Source organism: Sardina pilchardus, chromosome 4, assembly GCF_963854185.1.
Source record: "Sardina pilchardus chromosome 4, fSarPil1.1, whole genome shotgun sequence".
In the NCBI taxonomy this organism is placed as follows: Eukaryota; Metazoa; Chordata; class Actinopteri; order Clupeiformes; family Clupeidae; genus Sardina; species Sardina pilchardus.
This window is the reverse complement of record NC_084997.1, coordinates 29,889,784-29,912,283: the sequence shown is the minus strand read 5'-3', so window position 1 is coordinate 29,912,283 and position 22,500 is coordinate 29,889,784. Positions and strand designations below refer to the sequence as shown.

Genomic DNA, 22,500 nt, shown 5'->3' with positions numbered 1-22,500 from the left:
TCTGTGAGTCTGGCGATACAACTTTTAGCTTCAGCCTAGCATAGATCATTGAATCGGATTAGACCATTAGCTTCTCGCCTGCTAGCTTCATGTTTAAAAGTGACTAAGATTTCTGGTAATTTTCCCATTTAAAACGTGTCTCCTCTCAAGTTAGAAAGTGCAATAAGACCAACTGAAAATGAAACCTGGCGTTTTTCTAGGCTGATTTGACATGGAACTACACTCTCATCTGGCGTAATAATCAAGGCAACTTGCAGCTACTGGCACTACTATTGCTTGTTGTCTATGGGGACTATTTTCAGATGCTGCATAAGATATCACTGCGCCTATGGTACGTTTGCAAGTTGCCTTGATTATTACGCCAGATGAGAGTGTAGTTCCATGTCAAATCAGCCTAGAAAAACGCCAGGTTTCATTTTCAGTTGGTCTTATTGCACTTTCTAACTTGAGAGGAGACACGTTTTAAATGGGAAAATTACCAGAAATCTTAGTCACTTTTAAACATGAAGCTAGCAGGCGAGAAGCTAATGGTCTAATCCGATTCAATGATCTATGCTAGGCTGAAGCTAAAAGTTGTATCGCCAGACTCACAGAATGGCTGGATGAACGGGAACAAGGTAAATATCGATTGTTTTGCTCGAGGGGAGGTGGAAAATGAGCGTATTTCCAAAAATGGCGGAATATCCCTTTAACAAAACCATTTTTTCTTTCATTTCTATGTACTACTTGGAAAACACCCCATGAAAGACACTTCACTAATTCATCCCAACAAACCAACCGACCAAACAACCTACCAAACAAACAAACAAACAAACAAACAAACAAACAAACCAGCGTACTCAGTGGCCGGCTAATACAAGGCTGCGCACAACACCCTGCACGGCTCTCAGGTCACTCTGTCAGTTCTTCCAATTTCCGTTTAATGACTCAACCGATGTTCTGGCTCACTCATCATCCACTCCGCATCGCGATGACCGCACAGCGTGCGCGCTCGCACGCGCGTGTGTGTGTGTTTGTGTGTGTAATTTCCGGCAGCACGGGAGGTGACCTCACTCACCTGAGCTGGACGTCGGAATCATGTTCCCCGATCGCTGCACTTCATCAAACCTGCTGAAGATTACATTCAACCTGGAGACAAAAAAGGAGAGGGAGAGACGGAGAGAGAGAGAGAGAGGGAGAGAGGGAGGGAGGTAGAAAGAAAAAAGGAGATTGGTCAGTGCCCTGTGTAGGATGATGAATGAGAGCACGTCCTGGTTCCTGCTCAGCAGAGCTACATAAGGCAGAGCAAGAGAGGGCAGAGCAAGAGAGGGCAACACATGGGGCTCTAGAGCGACTCCTGCTACATCTGCTCTCTGTGTGCGCCTCATACTGTACAGCCTTCAGCTGACCTCTACAGTCAGGAAGAGAGAGAGAGAGAGAGAGAGAGAGAGAGAGAGAGAGAGAGAGAGAGAGAGAGAGAGAGAGAGAGAGAGAGAGAGAGAGAGAGAAAGACAGAAAGAAAGAAAGATAGAAAGATTTGCTTGGGAAAGGGTGATAAATGAGACTAAGAGTAGCAGGGACAGGAACAAGTTTGACTTTCTTCTTTCCCTTCTCCTGCCTCCTCTTAATCCTCCTCTTTTCCTCTTCTTCTCCCTCTTAATCCTCCTCTTTCTCTTCTCCTTCTCCCTCTTAATCCTCCTCTTTCTAGCGTCCTCCGTCCCTCCAGGAGGAGATTTATAAGTATCAATTTCCTGCTGCAGACGGCTGTGGAGTCCCAGACACTTCCTGCACTGCACCCACCAGGAGAGAGCACAGGACAAACACTACAGAGAGAGCACAGGACACACACACACCGCAGAGAGAGCACAGGACACACACCACACACACACACACACCACAGAGAGAGCACAGGACACACACCACAGAGAGAGCACAGGACACACACCACACACACACCACAGAGAGAGCACAGGACACACACCACAGAGAGAGCACAGGACACACACACACCACAGAGAGAGAGCACAGGACACACACACACCACAGAGAGAGCACAGGACACACACCACAGAGAGAGCACAGGACACACACACACACCACACAGAGAGCACAGGACACACACCACAGAGAGAGCACAGGACACACAAACACACCACACAGAGAGAGCACAGGACACACACCACAGAGAGAGCACAGGACACACACCACACACACACCACAGAGAGAGCACAGGACACACACCACACACCCACCACAGAGAGAGCACAGGACACACACACAAACACACCGCAGAGAGAGCACAGGACACACACCACAGAGAGAGCACAGGACACACACACACCACAGAGAGAGCACAGGACACACACCACACACCCACCACAGAGAGAGCACAGGACACACACACACACACACACCGCAGAGAGAGCACAGGACACCCACCACAGAGAGAGCACAGGACACACACACACACACCGCAGAGAGAGCACAGGACACACACACACCACAGAGAGAGCACAGGACACACACACCACAGAGAGAGCACAGGACACACACACACACACACACCGCAGAGAGAGCACAGGACACACACACACCACAGAGAGAGCACAGGACACACACACCACAGAGAGGGCACAGGACACACACCACAGAGAGAGCACAGGACACACACACACACACACACACACCACAGAGAGAGCACAGGACACACACACACAGCACAGAGAGCGCACAGGACACACACCACACACACACCACAGAGAGCGCACAGGACACACACCACAGACCACATATGTACACACACACATGCACACACACACACACACACACACACACACACACACACGTATGTACACACACACACACACACACACACACACACACACACATGAACCACACACACACACATAAACTAACACACACACACACACACACACAAAATACACACCGACAGAGACACAGAGACACACACGCACACACACACCTATTGTGAGATACACAAATAATTACATAATAGAGCGATGAGTGAATCAGCGTCTGACACAATCATTCAAGTGTGACCTATCTATCAAATCAAATCCATGAAAGCAGATCATCAATGACATGGCAAATCACCGCCACACACATAGACACACACAAACAGACAAACACACACACACACACACACACACACACACCATCCCTACCCATCAGGCTCCACAGCCTCTATATAGCAATCTCAGTTACAAGCAATAAAGCCAGACACCAATAAACCCCTCAGCTTCTCGATCACGCCAACATGACACAGACACGGATACACACACACACACACACACACACACACACACACACACACACACACAGCCAACCAATCGATGAGCTTTCTGGGAAACACCAGTGATGAGGCTCACGTTGCCATACATGAATTCCCCAATAATGATACAGACACAGAGAGAGGGGGGGAGAGAGGGAGGGAGAGAGGGAGGGAGAGAGAGAGGGAGAGGGAGGGAGAGAGAGAGAGAGAGAGAGAGAGAGAGAGAGAGAGAGAGAGAGGGAGAGAGGGGGATAGAGAGAGGGATAGAGGGAGAGAGAGAGAGAGAGGGAGGGAGAGAGGGAGGGAGAGAGGGAGAGAGAGAGGCACGGAGGGAAAGAATACAAGATAGGGGCGAGAGAGACGGATGTGGGAGGAGAGGGGAGGGAGGGAGAGGGAGAGCATATAGGAAGGAGAGGAGGAAGAAGGGAAAAGATGGTAGAAAGACAAAACTGGGGGAGGAGAATGACAAGATAGCAGGGGCAGCAGAGAAAGAGGAGGAGGAGGAGGAGAGTGAGCGAGAGAGAGAAGGAAGAGAGAGAAGGAAGAGAGTGAGGAGAGATGGAGAGAGAGAGAGAGAAGAAAGAGAGAGAGAGGAGAGAGAGAGAGTGATTTCCCCCCGGTGTGTCTCGTGAGTGTGCCATGTGGGTTGAGCGGCTGATCTGAGACGCAGTGTAGTATCTTGTGCGAGACAGCTGTGCCCACGTCATGCGGTTCCCCAAGGCACCTTATCATGGAACCGCTACACGGGCACCGTATCATCGAACCGCTACACGAGCACCTCATCATAGAGCTGCTACACGGGCACCGTATCATAGAGCTGCTACACGGGCACCTTATCATGGAACCGCTACACGGGCACCGTATCATCGAACCGCTACACGAGCACCTCATCATAGAGCTGCTACACGGGCACCGTATCATAGAGCTGCTACACGGGCACCGTATCATGGAGACGCTACACGAGCACCTTATCATAGAGCTGCTACACGGGCACCGTATCATGGAGACGCTACACGAGCACCTTATCATAGAGCTGCTACACGGGCACCGTATCATAGAGCTGCTACACGGGCACCGTATCATGGAGACGCTACACGGGCACCTTATCATAGAGCTGCTACACGGGCACAGTATCATAGGGACATAGTGTTGTCACGATACCAAAATTATGACTTCGATTCGATACCTGCCATGAATACCTCGATAGTCGATACTGAACCGATACCACGGTGAAATTCTAAAATATCTGAAAAAAAGATCAATAATGGTCTGGTTCGGTTTCACTTTAACCAGCTTGTTCCTGTCCGGGTTTTTTTTTGTGCAAATTACACCAATAAAAATAATAATTATTATTTCCCAGTATAGTATGAGCATAGTCTCTTGTTTGTTAACATATTTGCCGGACACTTTTCTTTAACATTTCCTGTAAAGGGAGTGGACAAGTTAGCCTACTTTAATATTTCATGAGTTTTATTGTCTCTTTCAGAGACCATAATTTATAATTGTTATATCCAGACAATATGCTCAGTAGGACGCAAACCTCCACCAGGTGTAGAGAAATGTGAGTTTAATTTAATACACTAGTGTGCAGGTAAATTCTGGGCTCATCATAAAGTCACCGCACGTTCATTATTTTTTAGTCCATAGTTTTATTTATTGTTTGTTACAAATTATAGTGTTTAAAGTGTTACAATTAAAAGTGTTAAAATTATAAGCAAGATAGCCTACTACTCAGTGGGCCATCTGATGACGCCTACATGAGGTCTAGCCTGCTGAAATTAATGTTTGGACTCTATACATTCTGGCTATGGGCTCTAGAGAGTTTGTAGCCTAGCTCATATCTAAGAAATAATAAAAAAGGCAGACTACATGCCATGATAAATATTACCAGAACTGATTGAATGTTAAATAGATCGTTTGCAAGTTATGCTAAAGTTACAATTATCAGCGTGAACATTGAGTCATCTTGCAAACAGACAGACAAACAGCAAACGCCAATGAAAACATTACCTCCGTCAAGGAGGTTTCTATGCTTACGGTCGTTATGCCTCGTCAAAATTCAATGTTGAAAAAATAGTTTTCCAACTAGCCTACAGGATACACCACACTCGTTTCACTTAGGCTAGTTTGTGGATACGATTGGGGCTGATCATGGTGTTTTCAATCACATTCGCTGACCTCTCGGTCTTTGAATTTGTTGTAAAGGTCGGGATGTCTGTCCGCAAGGTGCTGTGCGAAGTTGGACGTTGCCTGCATGCTTTTGTTTACATCTCTTGTGTCTGTGGGCTTGCCTTCACTGTCGACACATGCGAAATAGCTCCAGACTTCAGTTAGCCCGTCTATTTGATTAGCAAGCCGAGGACGGTCGGCAGGCGCTTCTGAACCTGTAGCCATCTCTCTCCCTCTCACTCACAGCCTGCTGCGTGCACACACTGTGGCTGCGTGTGAGAGGGGAAAGTTAGCCACGCCCACTAGCCTCTGCGTTCAAGAAGCATCACTGATAGTTGGAGCAGCTTCTTGCACAGACACGGAAAGTTATTTTTAATAAAGTATCGATACTAAAAACGTCGGAAATCGTATCGTTTTTTGCGTTAAGGCATCGTGATACCTTTCTAGTATCGGTATATCGTGCAACACTATAGGGACACTACACGGGCACCGTATCATGGAGCTGCACTGGTGAGCCTTCACTTCTACACGGGCACCGTATCATAGAGACACTACACGGACACAGTATCAAGGGGGATCCTCGCCTCACTAACCACCACCTGGGTGATGCCCGGCAGCCATTCTGTGCCAGAACGCCCACCACACACCAGCTTGAGGTGGAGAGTGAGGGAGTGAAACAGCCAATTACACGGGGGGATTCACAGTGAACGAGCCAATTACACGGGGGGATTCAAAGTGCCATTCACTTCCAGCAGCATATGGATTCATCAGCCATTCTGAGTCAATATGTGGAATGCCCCAAAACGTGAAACCCCCAAAACCTCAGCTCAGCAATCCATCTTTGATCACTCTCAGCTCCTCCTAAATGGTCTCATCTCCACCTCCCCAAATCTCCCCATTCCTAGGCAGAGCAAACCTGAAGAAGCGCCTAGAGAAACGCGTTGTTTGCTCCAAATGATATATACAGTATATGTATATATATATATATATATATACATATACACACACACACACTAGAAAAGCACTCAGAGAGCGCAGACCTCCAAGAGAAAACATAACCGCCTCCTGGATCCAGATGGTGATCCGGATCACTCCCAAAATGTAACCACTTCTTCCTTGGGTCATTTCAGACCTTTCTTGACCTTTCCATTTCATCGAAATCCATCCATAACTTTTTGAGTTATCTTGCTAATAAACAGACAAACAGACCAACTCCGATGAAAACATAAGCTCCTTAGCAGAGGTAAAAATACTAGTGATCTGTGTGCAGTGATTTCGATTGTTCACTCGATTGTTCACCCCATTTCTATGCTTTTGTTCTCGCTCCACACTCCGCATTTGTAACGCGCTCCATTTTCACAATGCAAGCGCTTCACCAAGCGCAGATCGGCGATTAAGCATGCGGGAAGAATGATCAGGGAAATGTCACACTGATTTCCCATCTCAGAGCCGCCTTCAAACCGAGAGCGCTCGTCGTGAATAAATCATTACACAATCCAGAATTACTTATTCAGAATCATTCACTCAGACCGAGTCCGAGGATAAAAAATTCATCAAGCTTCACTTTGCCGAGTCCACACAAGAGATCACACCACCTGTCTAGGTGGACAGGACAGTGTCCTCCTCGCAGTGACGAGAACGGGTTCCAGACCACAGGAATTATGATATCAATGTGATTGGTGGCTGAAGCTGCACACAGCTATCCCACCACAGCCTTCCCACACATATGTACACACACACACACACACACACACACACACACACATGTACACACTAACACACACACACAAAACACACAAACTGTGACTGTTATAAGATATACAAATAATTTCATAATAGAGTGATGAATTAATCAAATTCTGAACAATCATTCAGTTGTGAGTTGTCAAATCAAAATCAGTCCTCGCAGTGATGAGAATGGGTTCCACACCACAGGAATTATGATATCAATGTGACTGGTGTTAGAAGCTGCACACAGCTAGATCCCACCACAGTATCACGGACCTCCCCAGGAGGGTTGGCTGGTGGCATTACAATGAACCGTATAGGAGGCAATACGTGAGTTCAGAGAAGGAAGATGTGAATTAATTTTTCAGAGGATTATGTTTCCTGGATAGCGGTCCATGCATATCAAAATAGCGTCCTGGATTCCGCTTGATCAGTCATAGCACTGTCCGTATCTCTATTTCTCTGTGTTTTCTCTTTGTGGTTTCCTGAAACGGCCTCTCTCCTCTTCTCTTCTCTCTCTCTCTCTCTCTACAGAGCGAGGAGGCTTTGAACATGATCAGTGCAGTCGTCTTGACAGTCGTTTTAGTGGCTCAACCCACACTAGTCTCGCTCCGACGACAACGAGTCCTTGATGTGCGCGCTGGCTTTGTTTGGACACCGCCTTCCACAAAACACATGTCACCCACTCTCCCAAGCAGCAAGTTCAAGCAGTACACGCAGACACAGATGACACACACACACACACACACTCTCTTATTATCAAACACAAAGACACACAGGCGCACACAGGCACATACGCGCGCACACACACACACGCACACACTCAAGGCCCAGAGGGAGCATATGGCAGCGACAGCTTAGCATTTTAACTTGAGCTGCTTAATCGCCATTTTAATTGTGCAGAAATCTGTGGCGGTAACAGGATCAGCAGGGCCGAGGGCCCGAGCGTACAGGTGGGAGAGCCGCGCTGAGCGCAGACGAGCTGGAGCTCTATCTTTCTATCTATCTCTCTATCGCGCTATCTATCTATCTATCTCTATCTATCCATCAGCCCTAATCTAATTACCCGGGCGCTCTCACCGAGAGGACCCCAAATTAGCTTAGCGCCCCGAGCAGAGCAGCAACTAAACCTCCACAGAGCTCATTACTGCACAGGAGCTGATGCAGAGACCAGGCCAGGCCAGACCAGGCGAGACGAGGCGGAGTTTTAGCCTTTTGGTTTTAAAGGTATTTTAAGGAGTTTAGGGAGTCAGAGGACAGAGGAAGAATAGAACCAAGACAGGAATCTGACTGATTACAAATAACATTTTAGGAGATGTGTGTGTGTGTGTTTGTTTGTGTGCGCGTGTGTGTGTGTGTGTGTGTGTGTGTGTGTGTGTGTGTGTGTGTGTGTGTGTGTCTGTGTGTGTGTGTTATAGATCAAAGTAGAGATGCTTGAAGGGAATGTAAACAGCCCAGCCTTCTGTGCATGTGTGCATGTGTGTGTGTGTGTGTGTGTGTGTGTGTGTGTGTGGTCATCTCAGTCGGGTGGCATTTTGTGTATATGATTTGCCATTTGGTCAGCAAAACCTCAAAACCTCAACATCACATCATGTCAGTCCATATTTGCTGCTGTAGGATGGAGCCTGTTTTTGTTTATGTATGCATGGGTGCGGTCATGTCTGTCTGTATGTGTGTGTGTGTGTGTGTGTGTGTGTGTGTGTGTGTGTGTGTGTGTGTGTGTGTGCGCGCGCGTATGTGTGTGTGTGTGTGTGTGTGTGTGTGTGTGTGTGTGTGTGTGTGTGTGTGTGTGTGTGTGTGTGTGCGTGCGTGCTCATGTCTGCTTTCATCCTGCTCATTATTTTGCAAGCAAATGCTAATATCTCGCTGTGTCCCACTACAGTCTGAAAAACAAACAAAAAAACAAAAGACTGATATTCCGCTCTGTGCAAACCTGCAGTACAGTATGTCTGTCTGTGTGTATTTATGTGTGTGTGTGTGTGTGTGTCTGTCTGTGTGTATTGTGTGTGTGTGTGTGTGTGTGTGAGCGTGAGTGAGCTAGCCTTACAGTAAAGCAGCAAAGCCCAACCCCTGTGCTGCCTTTGTGTCCAGCAGAACCTAAGGTCACGTTGTATGATTTCCATGCCAACTGGACATGCCCCCCCCCACACACACACACACACACACACCACCCCTCTTCCTGACACAGCTGCTCTTCCGTGAGGTGAAACCTCTCAGATGATTTAATCCTGTTACGCCGGGATCAAAGTGTCCAGATATTTGATATAGACAGCATTATATAAATCTGACATCACGGCCAGGGCCAAGCTCTGCTCCTCCACCCATCCCATCCCAGCCAGGGCTGTGTGTGGGAGACAGGGCTGCTCTGCTTTCCCAGGGGACTTAGACAACTCTGGGGCTGGACTTCCTGTGAGCAGAACTCAGAAAAGATAGATAGATAGATAGATAGATAATCTAATACACTTTCCATCAGATTCATTTTATTGAGTTTTTTTCATTCTGTGTGTGTGCAGTGCACCCAAGATATTATAGTCTCCCACAGTCCTGGTTCCAGAGATGGGACAGTGGATGGGAGTGAGACATTATGCTACTCCAGCTAGTCAACACGGAACATAGAACTGATATCGGGAAACTGATATGTTTTTGAGCTCCAAAATATCAACAACCTTACCTGTGACCAGCGGACTCCACCATTAAAGTAAAATAAATAATTCCCAATCAGGGACATGGGCCCACTGTACACAGTTATAGGGGCTGGGTGTGTGTACTGTAGGCGTTAGGAGAGTCTTCTCCCCCCGCATGATGATAACGAAGATCCTTCATTACTGACAAGATAGAGCAACATAATGCATCTCTATGGAAGCAAAATTCGAACAGTTCCTGTCTGCTTAAAGATTTCGCCCCCCTCCCCTTTGCGAAACAGAAAGCGGAAATGTTCGAACGTTTGCGCCTCTCGCTCCGCTTTAACCCTCTCTGATGATAAGCACAGAGTGGTGCTCGCTACACTTCTGATGAGGCCCGCAGGCACTATGATGATATATTAGGCAAAGTCATTATCAAGTCTAATATTAGTTTTTTATGCTACTGCAATCTACACACTGAAAGTAAACTGGGACACAGTATGCTGGTGCTGCAGTAGTCTGTCTGCATATGTGTGTGTGTGTGTGTGTGTGTGTGTGTGTGTGTGTGTGTGTGTGTGTGTGTGTGTGTGTGTGTGTTTAACAGCAATGGATTTAATTTCCTTCTATACTGAGATTTAACCTTTTGAGCAAACATTGTGTCTCTGACCCAATGGCATTTACTCCACAACCCCACCCCAAAAATGCCCTTTACTCGTGTGTGTGTGTGTGTGTGTGCGTGTGTGTGTGTGTGTGTGTGTGTGTGTGTCTGTGGGTGCAAGTGTGTGCGGGTGTGTGTGTGTGTGCAAGTGTGTGCTGGGGTGTGTTGACAACGACAATGACAACACTACCAGACAGTAAAGCACACAGTGTGTCCAATAACATGATGACATTTACAACTTCTGCTACCACGCCCATCCAATGCCTTTCTCTTTCTGTGTGTGTGTGTGTGTGTGTGTGTGTGTGTGTGTGGTATGTGAGAATGTGTATGTGTGTGTGTTTGTTTGTGGTATGTGAGAATGTGTGTGTGTGTGTGTGTGTGTGTGTGTGTGTGTGTGTGTGTGTGTGCGCGCGCGCGCGCGTGTGTGTGTAGGCGTGTGAGAGTGAGCACATGCAAGTTAGTTCACTCATCAGTTCAGAACGCCCTGACAGGTGATTTAGCAGGTGGTGTTCAAATCAAAGGGCCCATCTGTGTAATCTATCAGAGCTACTGAGCTCTCTCAGCATACACACACACACACACACACACCCTCTCTCACTCACTGTGAGTGTTTGCGTGGGATCGGTGACGCACTGTGAGCTTGCAAACGAGAATGAGAATGAGAATGAGAATGTGTGTGTGTGCGTGTGTGTGTGCGTGTGTGTGCGTGTGCGTGTATGCGTGTGTGTGTGCGCGTGTGTGTGTGCAAACGAGGCGCGAGTCCATCAGCAGCACCCTACGCGGCTACACCTCCAGCTCTCGTTCATCTTCTCTGTTGCTCCACCAGAAATGAGATGCTACACACATACACACACACACACACACACACACACACACACACACACACACACACACACACACACACACACACACACACACACACACACACACACACACACACACACACACACACACACACACACACACACACACACACACACACACACACACACACACACACACACACACACACAGGGCGCAGGGAACGCACAGAGACCAAACACAGCGGCATACTGTGAGTGAGCAATCAATTAGGCCTTGGAAACAGAGGGAGGAAGAAGAAAGAAAGAGAGAGAGAGAGATGGAGAGAGGGAGAGAAAAGTGAGAGAGAGAAAGAGGTAGAGATAAAAAGAGGATGAGTGCAGCTGTATGGGGCAGAGATGTGCTGAGGGAGATGGATGGCGGATGATGTGTTGGTAAAGTAGCACTTCTGACTGGTACTTCATTACAGACTGCACAGACCGTACCGTTTCGTACGGATCACAACGTCTCGTACGGATCACAGTGTCTCGTACGGATCACACCGTCTTGCACGGATCACACCGTCTCATACGGATCACACCGTCTCATACGGATCACACCGTCTCATACGGATCACACCGTCTCGTACGGATCACACAGTCTTGCACGGATCACAGCGTCTCATACGGATCGCACCGTCTCGTACGGATCAGACAGACAGACAGACAGACAGACAGACAGACAGACAGACAGACACACAGACACACACACACACACACACACACAGATAAACACATAGACACACACTTGTGTATGTGCTACGGTAGAGGTTAGTACCTGGACTGGGGAAGCCCTTTCTTGGTGAGGTCCGTCCTCACCCTCTCCCCCACGTGCCTGTAGATCTCCACCAGACAGCCCATCGCTGCGTCCCGCACCTGAGGAGACACACACACACACACACACACACACGGTCAGCTGGCACAATACCGGGCTGTGCATTCTACATTCCCTTCAAGCATCTCTACTCCGATCTACAGCCATTACTGATTCCCTATCTGGTCCCAGTTACAGTGTTAATTACCCAGGCAGGGTCCTACAGTCTCCTCTCAGAACAGAAGCCTTTAAAGGGGAGGTCTGTGTGCTTGGGGAACAGAAGCCTTTAAAGGGGAGGTCTGTGTGCTTGGGGAACAGGAGCCTTTAAAGGGGAGGTCTGTGTGCTTGGGGAGCAGGAGCAGCTATGGAGGGCCATTCTGATGAGCCTCAGGAGTGGCGTTCTCCGTTCTGCCTAATTCAGTTGAGATGTAGCTATGGGCATTACACTAAACCCACTTCACAGGGATGTTAGGGCTCGATTTCGCAGACGTGGATTGAGTCTTTACCACGACAAATAAAACACTTCTAATAGAAAATAGATCTCCATTGAAAAAAAAAAGTGTTTTGTTTAGGATTAGGCTTAATTCACATCCGTACGTGACGCCGGTCCCTATACGTGATAATGCATGGATCATTCTATATGATGGTGACCTAGTTTCTCCGATGCAAACAGGAGGGAGACAGCAGAGAGGCAGGGCAGACAGGGTCAGAGAAAATGGCTTCCTGTTTCAGTTTCAGGCAGGAAGTGCTCTTCCTCTGGCGACAGCGCTATGGAGCGCAGCAGGACGGCGTTCGCGGCGTCTCTATGACAACTCTTTATGAGGACGCCTCGAGCTTCAGTGAAGTCGGTGTGTGTTTTATTAATTAGCACTGCTTTTCCTGTGTGACTTAGAACACACACAACACATCTATACTTAACTTCAAAAGAGATAAATATCCCAGTCTAGGGAGAGTGAAGCAAGATCATGCTTTCACGCAGTCACTAGGCACAGCTCCTCAAAGGAGTCGAAAAATAAAAGACAGGAAAAAATAAAAGAGGAGAGAAAAAAACAGGAGGAGAAGTGTGATTATATATCTCATAGGCTACACCATCTGCAAAGGGCCCTGACTCTTTTGTTTACACTCGTCAGACAGATGGTGGTACGGGCTGGCCTAGCACTACTCCCTCTGTCCAGCAGGGGGAGCTGTTCCCTTTAGCATCAGCAGCTCCAGCAGCAGCCCTGACACTCAGCTCCATTGTTATCCAGCCAACCAATCAGGGCCAGGAGGCAACAATGTGGTTTCAGCCTGCCTTCAAGATGCTATTTGGGAAGAGACAATGGCCTGTGGTGGCCGTCGCCTTCAGACCAGCCAAAGCTCTTGTGGCCTCACGGCGGCTTGGCACAGATATGGAGAGAGAGAGAGAGAGAGAGAGAGAGAGAGAGAGAGAGAGAGAGAGAGAGAGAGGAGGGAGGGAGGGAGTGAGAGAGGGAGAGAGAGAGAGAGAGAGAGAGAGAGAGAGGGAGAGAGGATGAGAGAGAGAGACAGACAGATAAAGAGAGAGAGGGACAGAGAGAGAGACAGAGAGGGAGAGAGAGAGGGAGAGAGAGAGGGAGGAGAGGAGAGAGAGAGAGAGAGAGAGAGAGGCACTCATTCAGAAAACGCTGATGCGGTGAAAAGCAGACAAAAGAGAGAGAGAGAGAGAGAGAGAGAGAGAGAGAGAGAGAGAGAGAGAGAGAGAGAGAGAGAGAGAGAGAGAGAGAGAGAGAGAGAGAGAGAGAGAGAGAGAGAGAGAGAGAGAGGGGTGAAGGGTCAGCCACGGGGCACGTACCTGACTGGTGGGGTCGCCCAAAAGGCTGCATATGTGGGGGACAATCTTGCTAAGGGTGAGAGCCTGGGCGCCATATCTGCAGAGAGAAGAGACAGAGAGTGGTGGTTAGAGAGAGAGAGAGAGGGGAAGGAAGGAAGAAAGAGAAAGAGAGAAGGGGAAGGAAGGAGAGGAGGATGAGACAACAACTAATTTTGTGCAGCATGAGGTGGCAATTAAGTCTGAGAGGCGGCTCCAGGGGCAGATTTGCTTCAGCTCTGTTTTTCTTTTGCAGCAGGACCAACAACTCTTTGCCAACACACTTTTTAGTTTTCTGGGTTTTTTACAAACTTTGACTTTAAAACTGAATCTGTCCTACTTTCTCTACAGCAGACCACATGTGCACCCCAAAAAACTGAAATGAAAAAAAGAGACAAACAAAAAACCACCACCAATGTTCAATTCAATCCCACAATCCTCTCTTTCCTACAGAGCAGATGCATGATGGGTAATGCCCTGCCTTAAATAGGCTGCTGATACACGGGGTGGCTCTCCCAACACTCTCCCCAATCCTCGAGGCTCGTTCCCACTGATCTATAACTTACACTGGATAGACTATCCCATTGTTGCCGCCCCATCATTCTTTGTCTAGATCAGTGAGGATGAGGATCGAGGAAGGAAGGGAGGGTGTATAAAAGACCAAATGAGAGGCACCCATGGTTGCACTACAGACCTGGAGAGATTGACCTGTGACCTCTCCCAGTCATTTATTTAATTCCGATAGCCGATGCTATGCTAACTACAGGGACTCTACCGATCTATTACAAACACTCTGCGTGATTGAAACTATTGCTTTATTGATATGATGTCCTTGCTAACTGATTTGTCTATTGCCTGATCTGCCTTTTTATTTTTCATTATATATAAGCATTTTCCATATTTGCATGTTGCATTTCCTGTTTCTACCGTTTTTGCAGAAAATGTGAATAAAAAGCATAATTACAAAACAAAATGCTATGCTAACTACACCTGTCCCTACACCTGGGCTGTGTCTCAAACCGCACTTCCATCAGCACACTGTTAGTGTGCACTGACTGCTACCTGCATTGTGCCCACTATTCAATGGTTAGTGTTGTCTCAATATCTGCACTATATACTTAAACTAAGTGTTTGAAGTGTGCAAGTAGGTGAGTTTGAGACACAGCAATGGTCTAAGATGAGCTAAGGTGAAGTGCTCCGTATCCATCGGAAGCCCCTGATTGGCTACGGGTGGGGTTGAGGCAGGGTCATAGGGGTCGGAGGCCCCTGATTGGCTACGGGTGGGGTTGTGACGGGTCGTATGGGTCCGAGAGCCACTCACGCGTTGAGGGTGCCGATGAGGCACAGACACACTCCCTCTCGCGTCCGGTTGTTCTTGTGCTTGAAGCCCCCGAGCATCCGGTCCCACACATACTGAAAGCACACACACACACAAGCATATTAGTACAGAAAGTCAAATCAGTGTGTGTGTGTGTGTGTGTGTGTGTGTGTGTGTGTATGTCTATCTGTCTCTCTGTGTGTGTGTGTGTGTGTGTGTGTGTGTGTGTGTGTGTGTGTGTGTGTGTGTGTGTGTGTGTGTCTGCCTGTCTGTCTGCATGTGTATCTGTGTGTGTGTGTGTGTGTGTGTATGTGTGGGTATCACCTGTGGGTTGGCGCCCTGGTCCATGATCTTAAGGAGTAAGGTCTGGTCCTGGTCCCGGACCTGGTCTTTGGCGTCACCCAGGCGGTCCATCAGACTGGGCAGAACTGCAGAACCGACACCAAACACACACACACACACACACGCACGCACACACACAACCACATCAGAACACCTCGATCCCTGGCAGGATTACCCACAGTGCATGTGGGTGTGTCTGGGCATGACACTAAGCCAAAGTTCCAAGTTTGCCAGACAGCATTAAAAATCTGTGAACCTTGCAAATCAGTTTCAAAACAAATGTGTCTTCTCCCTCTCTCTGTGTTTGTCCTGGTGCAGTTTAATCATAGCTGTTGACACTTGTCATGTCTGCATTGTGAGACGCCCTCCATGGCTGACCGCAAGCGTGGGTGGGCAGTGGCATTTCACTAAGTAAGAGTTCTCATTTATCTTCCTTTTTTAATTTTTTTTCTCTTTGTCTTTCTCTTTTCTGTTTCGTTATATGTGTAATAACAAAAACATGTAATGCAACATGTGAAGTAAGCAAAGTTTATGCCTTACATGCGAATAAACAATAGCAATAAAGTAGAGAAAAAAAAACAACAACCAGGTACAAATATGGCCTGGCAATCCACCATTTTGAAAGCACAATGCTGTCCCTGGATTAACCCTGTGTGTGTGTGTGTGTGTGTGTGTGTGTGTGTAAGTGCACAATGCTGTCCCTGGATTAACCCCGATGGGTACAGTCATGCTAATGACTCAGCAGTGCTGGACACTTGTCAGGTCTGATTAGCGTGACGCTCTCTAGGTGTGAACAGGGAGTTAACAGGTATGACGCCACGCCCCAAGTGTGTCAGTTCTACCAGAGACTCTCTAATGAGAAGACACAGCAACTCAAAGAGTCTCCCACAGAAATGTATGGGGCTAGTTTTGTAACACAAACATGGCAGTCGTCTACACATATTCTACCCCTTCCACTGCCAAAAAGTTGACATGTGAATTCATTGTGCCAATCATGTGGTTTGATCTCACAGCTGGAGCGAGGTTGATGTCGTGAGGCTTTGCGCACACGCAGTTCTGCCTGAAATAAGGCGCGTTTCCACTATCGGAACTGGAACTTGATTTTCTTGATTGACGTTCAGAACTTTTGTTGTTTAGATGCCCAATAAGGGCCCAAAATACATTGCTGTATGGCCAGCGAGTGGAGGGATATTTGTATGGTGCATTTTGTACCACGGCAGTTCACTGTGCTTCACAAAATCCTTATTAGATATCAGCAAACATCAGCCAATCAGAACAACTGAAATGCAGTAAGAGCAATAAACTAGTTTAAATAAAAAAAGAAAATGGGGGTGTATTCAAAATGAGGGACACCACTCTAACAGTATAGTAAAGCCTTGTGTATGGATTGATCATTCTTAATTGTTGTTTATTTGTTTGTTTATTTGTTTGTTGCTTTTCAAAGAAGCTCACCTGTTGACACTTGACCTCTGAAGCGTTCTTGCAGTCTGTTCAATAAGGCAGAGAGAATGTCCATTCCCAACAAAGCCAACTGGAAGAAGCAGAACAAAAAGCAGAAATAAATATATTTGAACACAATTAAACTTTAAACAAAAAAAAAACATGCATAAATGGAGTAAGTGAGCACAACTTTAATCCAGCATTACATCATCTGACCCACAAGTCAGGGCTTTGTGGTTTGATATAAAATGCAAACGAGAGCTCTGCAAAGGATTATGGGTAATCGAGAGCTGCAAAGGATCATGGGTAATGAGACAGTTTTCATCTAAAACTTATTTTTTCACGGACACGGTGGTCACATAATCCCCATTTAACACACCCCAGATGACAAGCATGAGTTCAGGTTTAGATAAACGTCACTGAACATCCCCTGGAGAGAAAGGGAGGGAACCACCGTCATGGAGAACACTAGCTCCACTGGGGCATGCTGCTGAGACAACATCACCACGGCAACCATCTTTGTCTTGGGGTGAGAGTGATGCTCAATGAACGTATAGTGAGAGCATCTCTGCCAACGCCATAACGACACATACGCATCACCCGGGCAGCAATGCCTGGGCTATGGTGCAATTTTTGGAACCCTTTTAATTGTACAACAACAAAATATTCTGAAGAGAACAACAAAGTGAAAACACTGCCACCTAATGGGGAAAACACTCCAAACACACTCTCCATCCAAACGGAGAGAGATGTGCAGATCGTATATATATATACAGTATATATATATATATATCAGGATGTCTTAACAAAATCTTACAAAACAAATCCAACGCTAACGTTTTCCACGGTAGACCCACCACACACCAGCACATGTATGTGGCAGAGCCAGACAGAGTGGATGTGATTACAGGGGAATCATTACACTTGTCTGGCTGGGTAATCCTGATCCTTTGTTCTAAGGGGGGAGGGGGGAGGGAGGTAGAAAGACCGAGAGAGAACGAGAGAGGGAGAGAGAGAGGGAGAGAGAGAGGGGGGAGAGAGAGAGGGAGAGGGGGGAGAGAGAGAGGGAATTACTGTAATTATACTGATGACACAGTACTTGAACAGGGTCAGGAGAGAAGAAAGGCGAACAGGGGGAAAAATGTCTGAGGGAGGAATAAAAGAGAGAGCACACACACACACACACACACACACACACACACACACACACACACACACACACACACACACAAGGTAGCAGAGTCTGCTCATTGTCTAGCTACACATGGCGACTAGTTGTTGCACATTCACACATGCATGTTAGATCCGTCCTCTGAAGCATGGACGCACACACACGCACACACACGCGCACACACGATCCTTATTATTTATCTACTGCGTATATTCACACTTGCACTCTGTGCAAACATGCGCACACCAGCACCTTCCTTGCCCCACATTTGTATTCCAGCCACATAAACACACACACAGCCATACAAATACAAACACACACACAAAAAAACATACTGACGTCTACAAATGCAAACACACACACACACACACACACACACACAGAGGGAGTGCCAGACCTGGCAAAGTGCCACAGGGACTGAGGGCAAAGACTGCTGCAGAGAATGCCTGGCCCCACACAAACACAGACGCACACACACACACACACACACACACACACACAAACACACACACACACGGCAGGCCTGGCCCGGGGCAAGTAGAGGAGCATGTGGGGCAGGTTGGCCGGCCAGTCCTCCGCCGGTCACCGTGATGGGTCAGCTGAGCAGCAGAGGGAAGCTGCGTGGTGTGTGAGACGCCCAAAACATGAGTACAGAGAAAACACAATGCTGTTGGTGCAAATTATGGGACTTTTCCGGGCCAGTAAGTGTATACAAGGGGCAAATCTGATACTGTACTTGCCCGAGGGGTGTGTGTGTGTGTGTGTGGGGGGGGGGGGGGGGGGGGCTACAGTGCGCACACACACACAGATAGACCTAAAGAGGGACAACAGCTGCACATGCACACGATCACACCTTGCCTCAGGACAGAGACAGATGTGTTTTTGCTTATTGTCAGACAAAGACACAGCTACAGTATGTGCATGAATGAACACACACAAACACACACACAAATACACTGAAGAAACAAATATCTAAACACACAACACACACATGCACATGTACACACAGACAGTCAAGAGAGGTGACTCACACCTGAGATGCATTGATTCTCGAGAGCTCACACATATACACACACACATACACACACACACTGTAGCTAGCGATCCATCCCAGCCCAAGATACAATAATTGGGAGCTAAATGAAGACACCAGACCCTGTAGTAATGAGAGAGTAACTGCCTCACTGTTCAGAGCCTAGCCCATCCTACTTCAGACGCACACACACACACACACCCTCCCCCTGTGATGGATGAAGCAGACCTCACCTACGGTAGCACAGGGCGAGGGGGCGTGGACATATCACACCCCGGGGGCCCCGCCTACCTGACCCCATTAAACAATCACAAAACAATCAGGAGGCGTGCGTTTGTGCGTGCGTGCGTGCCTAGCAACTTGCAGAGGCCAGTATGGGCGTAATAATATGTGACTGTGAAGTGAAGTGGTGAACCAGAGTTACAGTAACGAGATTAGTGTCAGCGGCTGCAAATGTTTCAGAGTTGCTAAGAGGCATCGAGGCAAAACAAACAAATGAATGGAAATGCATTTTCTTCGATGTCCACAATTTAATAAGCCTGTACACTATCCACACACACGCACACACACGCACACACACACACGCGCACACACACACACACACACACACACACTCAGTCTCCAGTTGAACATTGCTCCATGTCATCTCTATGAGTCACCAATTTGCTCTGTTGTGGCTGCAGTAAGAAGTCAAGTCTCTGACCTACACGGTCATAACATTTTTCCACCAGTGACGACACACACACACACACACACACACACACACACAGGTCTACTTAAGTCAATGACAAACAGCCCTCCCTTCAAAGACTTTTGGCTAACCACACTCACAGACAACTAAAAAGTCATGAATTACTAGTCCTTTCCTTTAAAGTCTGTAAACCACATTTACGTTCAAATGTGCACGTGCAAACACATACATGCACAGACAGAGAGAGAGTGGAAGACACACTCATGCACACACCCACACCCGCACACACCCACACCCACAGAGAGTGAGAGAGACTCAGCAGGATAAAGACACACACACACACACACACACACACACACACACAGTTCTCTTGGGAGTCTGCCCTTGCAGACGTGAGCAGACTTGGCTCTGGACACTGCAGGCCCTCTATGTGCAGAGCTGCTATATCTGGGCTATGACTCCGTCAACAGAAACATCCACACTTTCTGCAGAACATTTCATGAATACCCACCACTACCCAGCCCAGCCCTCTCCAGCCCTCTCCAGCGCTAAACTCTTCAGAACAGCTTGGTCCCTGACCTGCATCAGAGAGCGCTCTCTTTCTCTCTCTCTCTCTCTCTCTCTCTCGCCTCCATGCATAAGAGAGCGCTCTCTCTCTCTCTCTCCCTCTCTCTCTCTCTCTTGCCTCCATGCATAAGAGAGCGCTCTCTCTCTCTCTCTCTCTCTCTCATGGGACTTTTCACTCTTTTAATTGTTTTAAAACGACAATGCACTCCTAAACATCTGTTACTTTGTCCTCAAGGAGTATAGTGCATGAGCTGATGGCCGTAGAGGAGTATAGTGCATGAGCTGATGGCCGTAGAGGAGTATAGTGCATGAGCTGATGGCCGTAGAGGAGTATAGTGCATGAGCTGATGGCCGTAGAGGAGTATAGTGCATGAAGGCCCTGTTCTTCCACCTCCATGCACTGTCTGCAGTGAGACAGACTGTAACCTTTCTAATCCCTGCCCCCCCCCCACACACACACACACACACACTCTCTCTCTCTCTCTGTCTGCACCTCTCAACTGTACTTGCTCAGTCTCGTCTCATTTTCTGTACACTCCTTCGCATTCTCCCTCTCGACACTCCCTTAACTAGTCACCCTCATGTACGGTCTACACTGTAACCCCCACCCCCCACCCCCCACACTCACACACCCCTCAGTAGCAGTAGTGATTTTTCCATGAGTCAGAGAACAACTGGGAAGGATGAGTAAGCGAACTGGGGTGTGTATGTGTGTGTGTGTGTGTGTGTGTGTGTGTGTGTGTGTGTTGAGTTCAGTCTGGAGGGCGTGTTTGGGGTTATTAGCCCCTTCGGGCTAAAATACCAGCAGAAGTTACAACAGCAGTGCATGTCTGTGTGTGTGTGTGTGTGTGTGTACAATACCAACAGCATCTGAAGCGGGAGCAGCAACAGATCCTCCCTCTCACCAGCATCTCTCTCTCTCCCCACCTCTCTCTCTCTATCCACCTCCTTCTCTCTCCCCCCTCCCTCTCTCTCTCCCTCTCTCTCTCTCTCTCTCTCTGCTGTGTCATTGCCCCTCATACAGTATTACAGCAGAGAGAGGCGCGGATGGTGTTCAGCACTAGTCCGTATCTCCCCCACAGGCTCCGTATTGATCTCCCAGCAGGGCCCACTCACGCCCACAGCTGCAGCGCTGCCTATCTATTTAAACAGGCCTCGCACCGCGCCGTCACCCTATAGGAAATCTATAGCATGCTTAGGCTCTGCACTGATCTATAGCATGTAGCTTAATCGCTTGAGATTTGTTCGCAACCTGATAAGGATCTTTTATTTTCAGGTAAGAGGTTGTGATGTATTACGTCAGACACTGTATATCCCAATCCCAAAAACAGCCATATTAAACTGGCCCCTGCAGAGTAATTAGACCAATAAAACATTCTACTTTTAGCACAAAGCAAAGGGCAGTTGTAGAAGGTTCTGGCTAAAAGTTGAAAGTAAAAGAATTATGAAAGTTTACAGCTGACAACAACAACAAAAATAGTTCCTACAAGCAAAGACACTGCTTTGTTAGGGCACTTTAAGGAACATCACTGTCTTGTGTTATGTTTGATTCTGTGCAGAGAAACATGTCAATGTCCATGTGGAATCTGTGAGTGGTTCTATGTATAGGTAGAACCTGTGAGTGGTTCTATGTCCATGTGGAACCTGTGAGTGGTTCTATGTCCATGTGGAACCTGTGAGTGGTTCTATGTCCATGTGGAACCCGTGAGTGGTTCTATGTCCATGTGGAACCCGTGAGTGGTTCTATGTCCATGTGGAACCCGTGAGTGGTTCTATGTCCATGTGGAACCCGTGAGTGGTTCTATGTCCATGTGGAACCGTGAGTGGTTCTATGTGCATGTGAAATCTGTGAGTGGTTCTATGTGCATGTGAAATCTGTGAGTGGTTCTATGTCCATGTGGAACCTGTGAGTGGTAGGAAAGAGCAGACGAGCGCCTGGTCTGTTCAGAGAACACTCGGCGGAGTACAGTAGAGCTGGGATCAGATAACAGCAAGGGCCGAGCCTGTCCACTG

General features: G+C 47.7%; 1 protein-coding gene and 1 non-coding gene across 2 annotated transcripts in view; one reads left to right on the top strand and one right to left on the bottom strand.

The window, feature by feature from the left end:
* clasp1a (cytoplasmic linker associated protein 1a) overlaps positions 1-22,500 on the bottom strand; it is a 132,303-nt gene that overhangs the window by 75,431 nt on the left and 34,372 nt on the right. Inside the window, exons 3-8 of the mRNA XM_062534961.1 lie at positions 17,038-17,116; positions 15,568-15,671; positions 15,247-15,338; positions 13,911-13,986; positions 12,065-12,162; positions 1,058-1,128 (exon numbers count right to left, since the gene is read on the bottom strand). Of these exons, the coding sequence (XP_062390945.1) occupies positions 1,058-1,128; positions 12,065-12,162; positions 13,911-13,986; positions 15,247-15,338; positions 15,568-15,671; positions 17,038-17,116 (520 nt within the window). The remainder of the gene's footprint in view (positions 1-1,057; positions 1,129-12,064; positions 12,163-13,910; positions 13,987-15,246; positions 15,339-15,567; positions 15,672-17,037; positions 17,117-22,500) is intronic.
* Positions 17,538-17,666, top strand: LOC134079383 (U4atac minor spliceosomal RNA). Its single transcript, XR_009939016.1, has one exon. It is a non-coding gene; the product is annotated as a U4atac minor spliceosomal RNA (small nuclear RNA).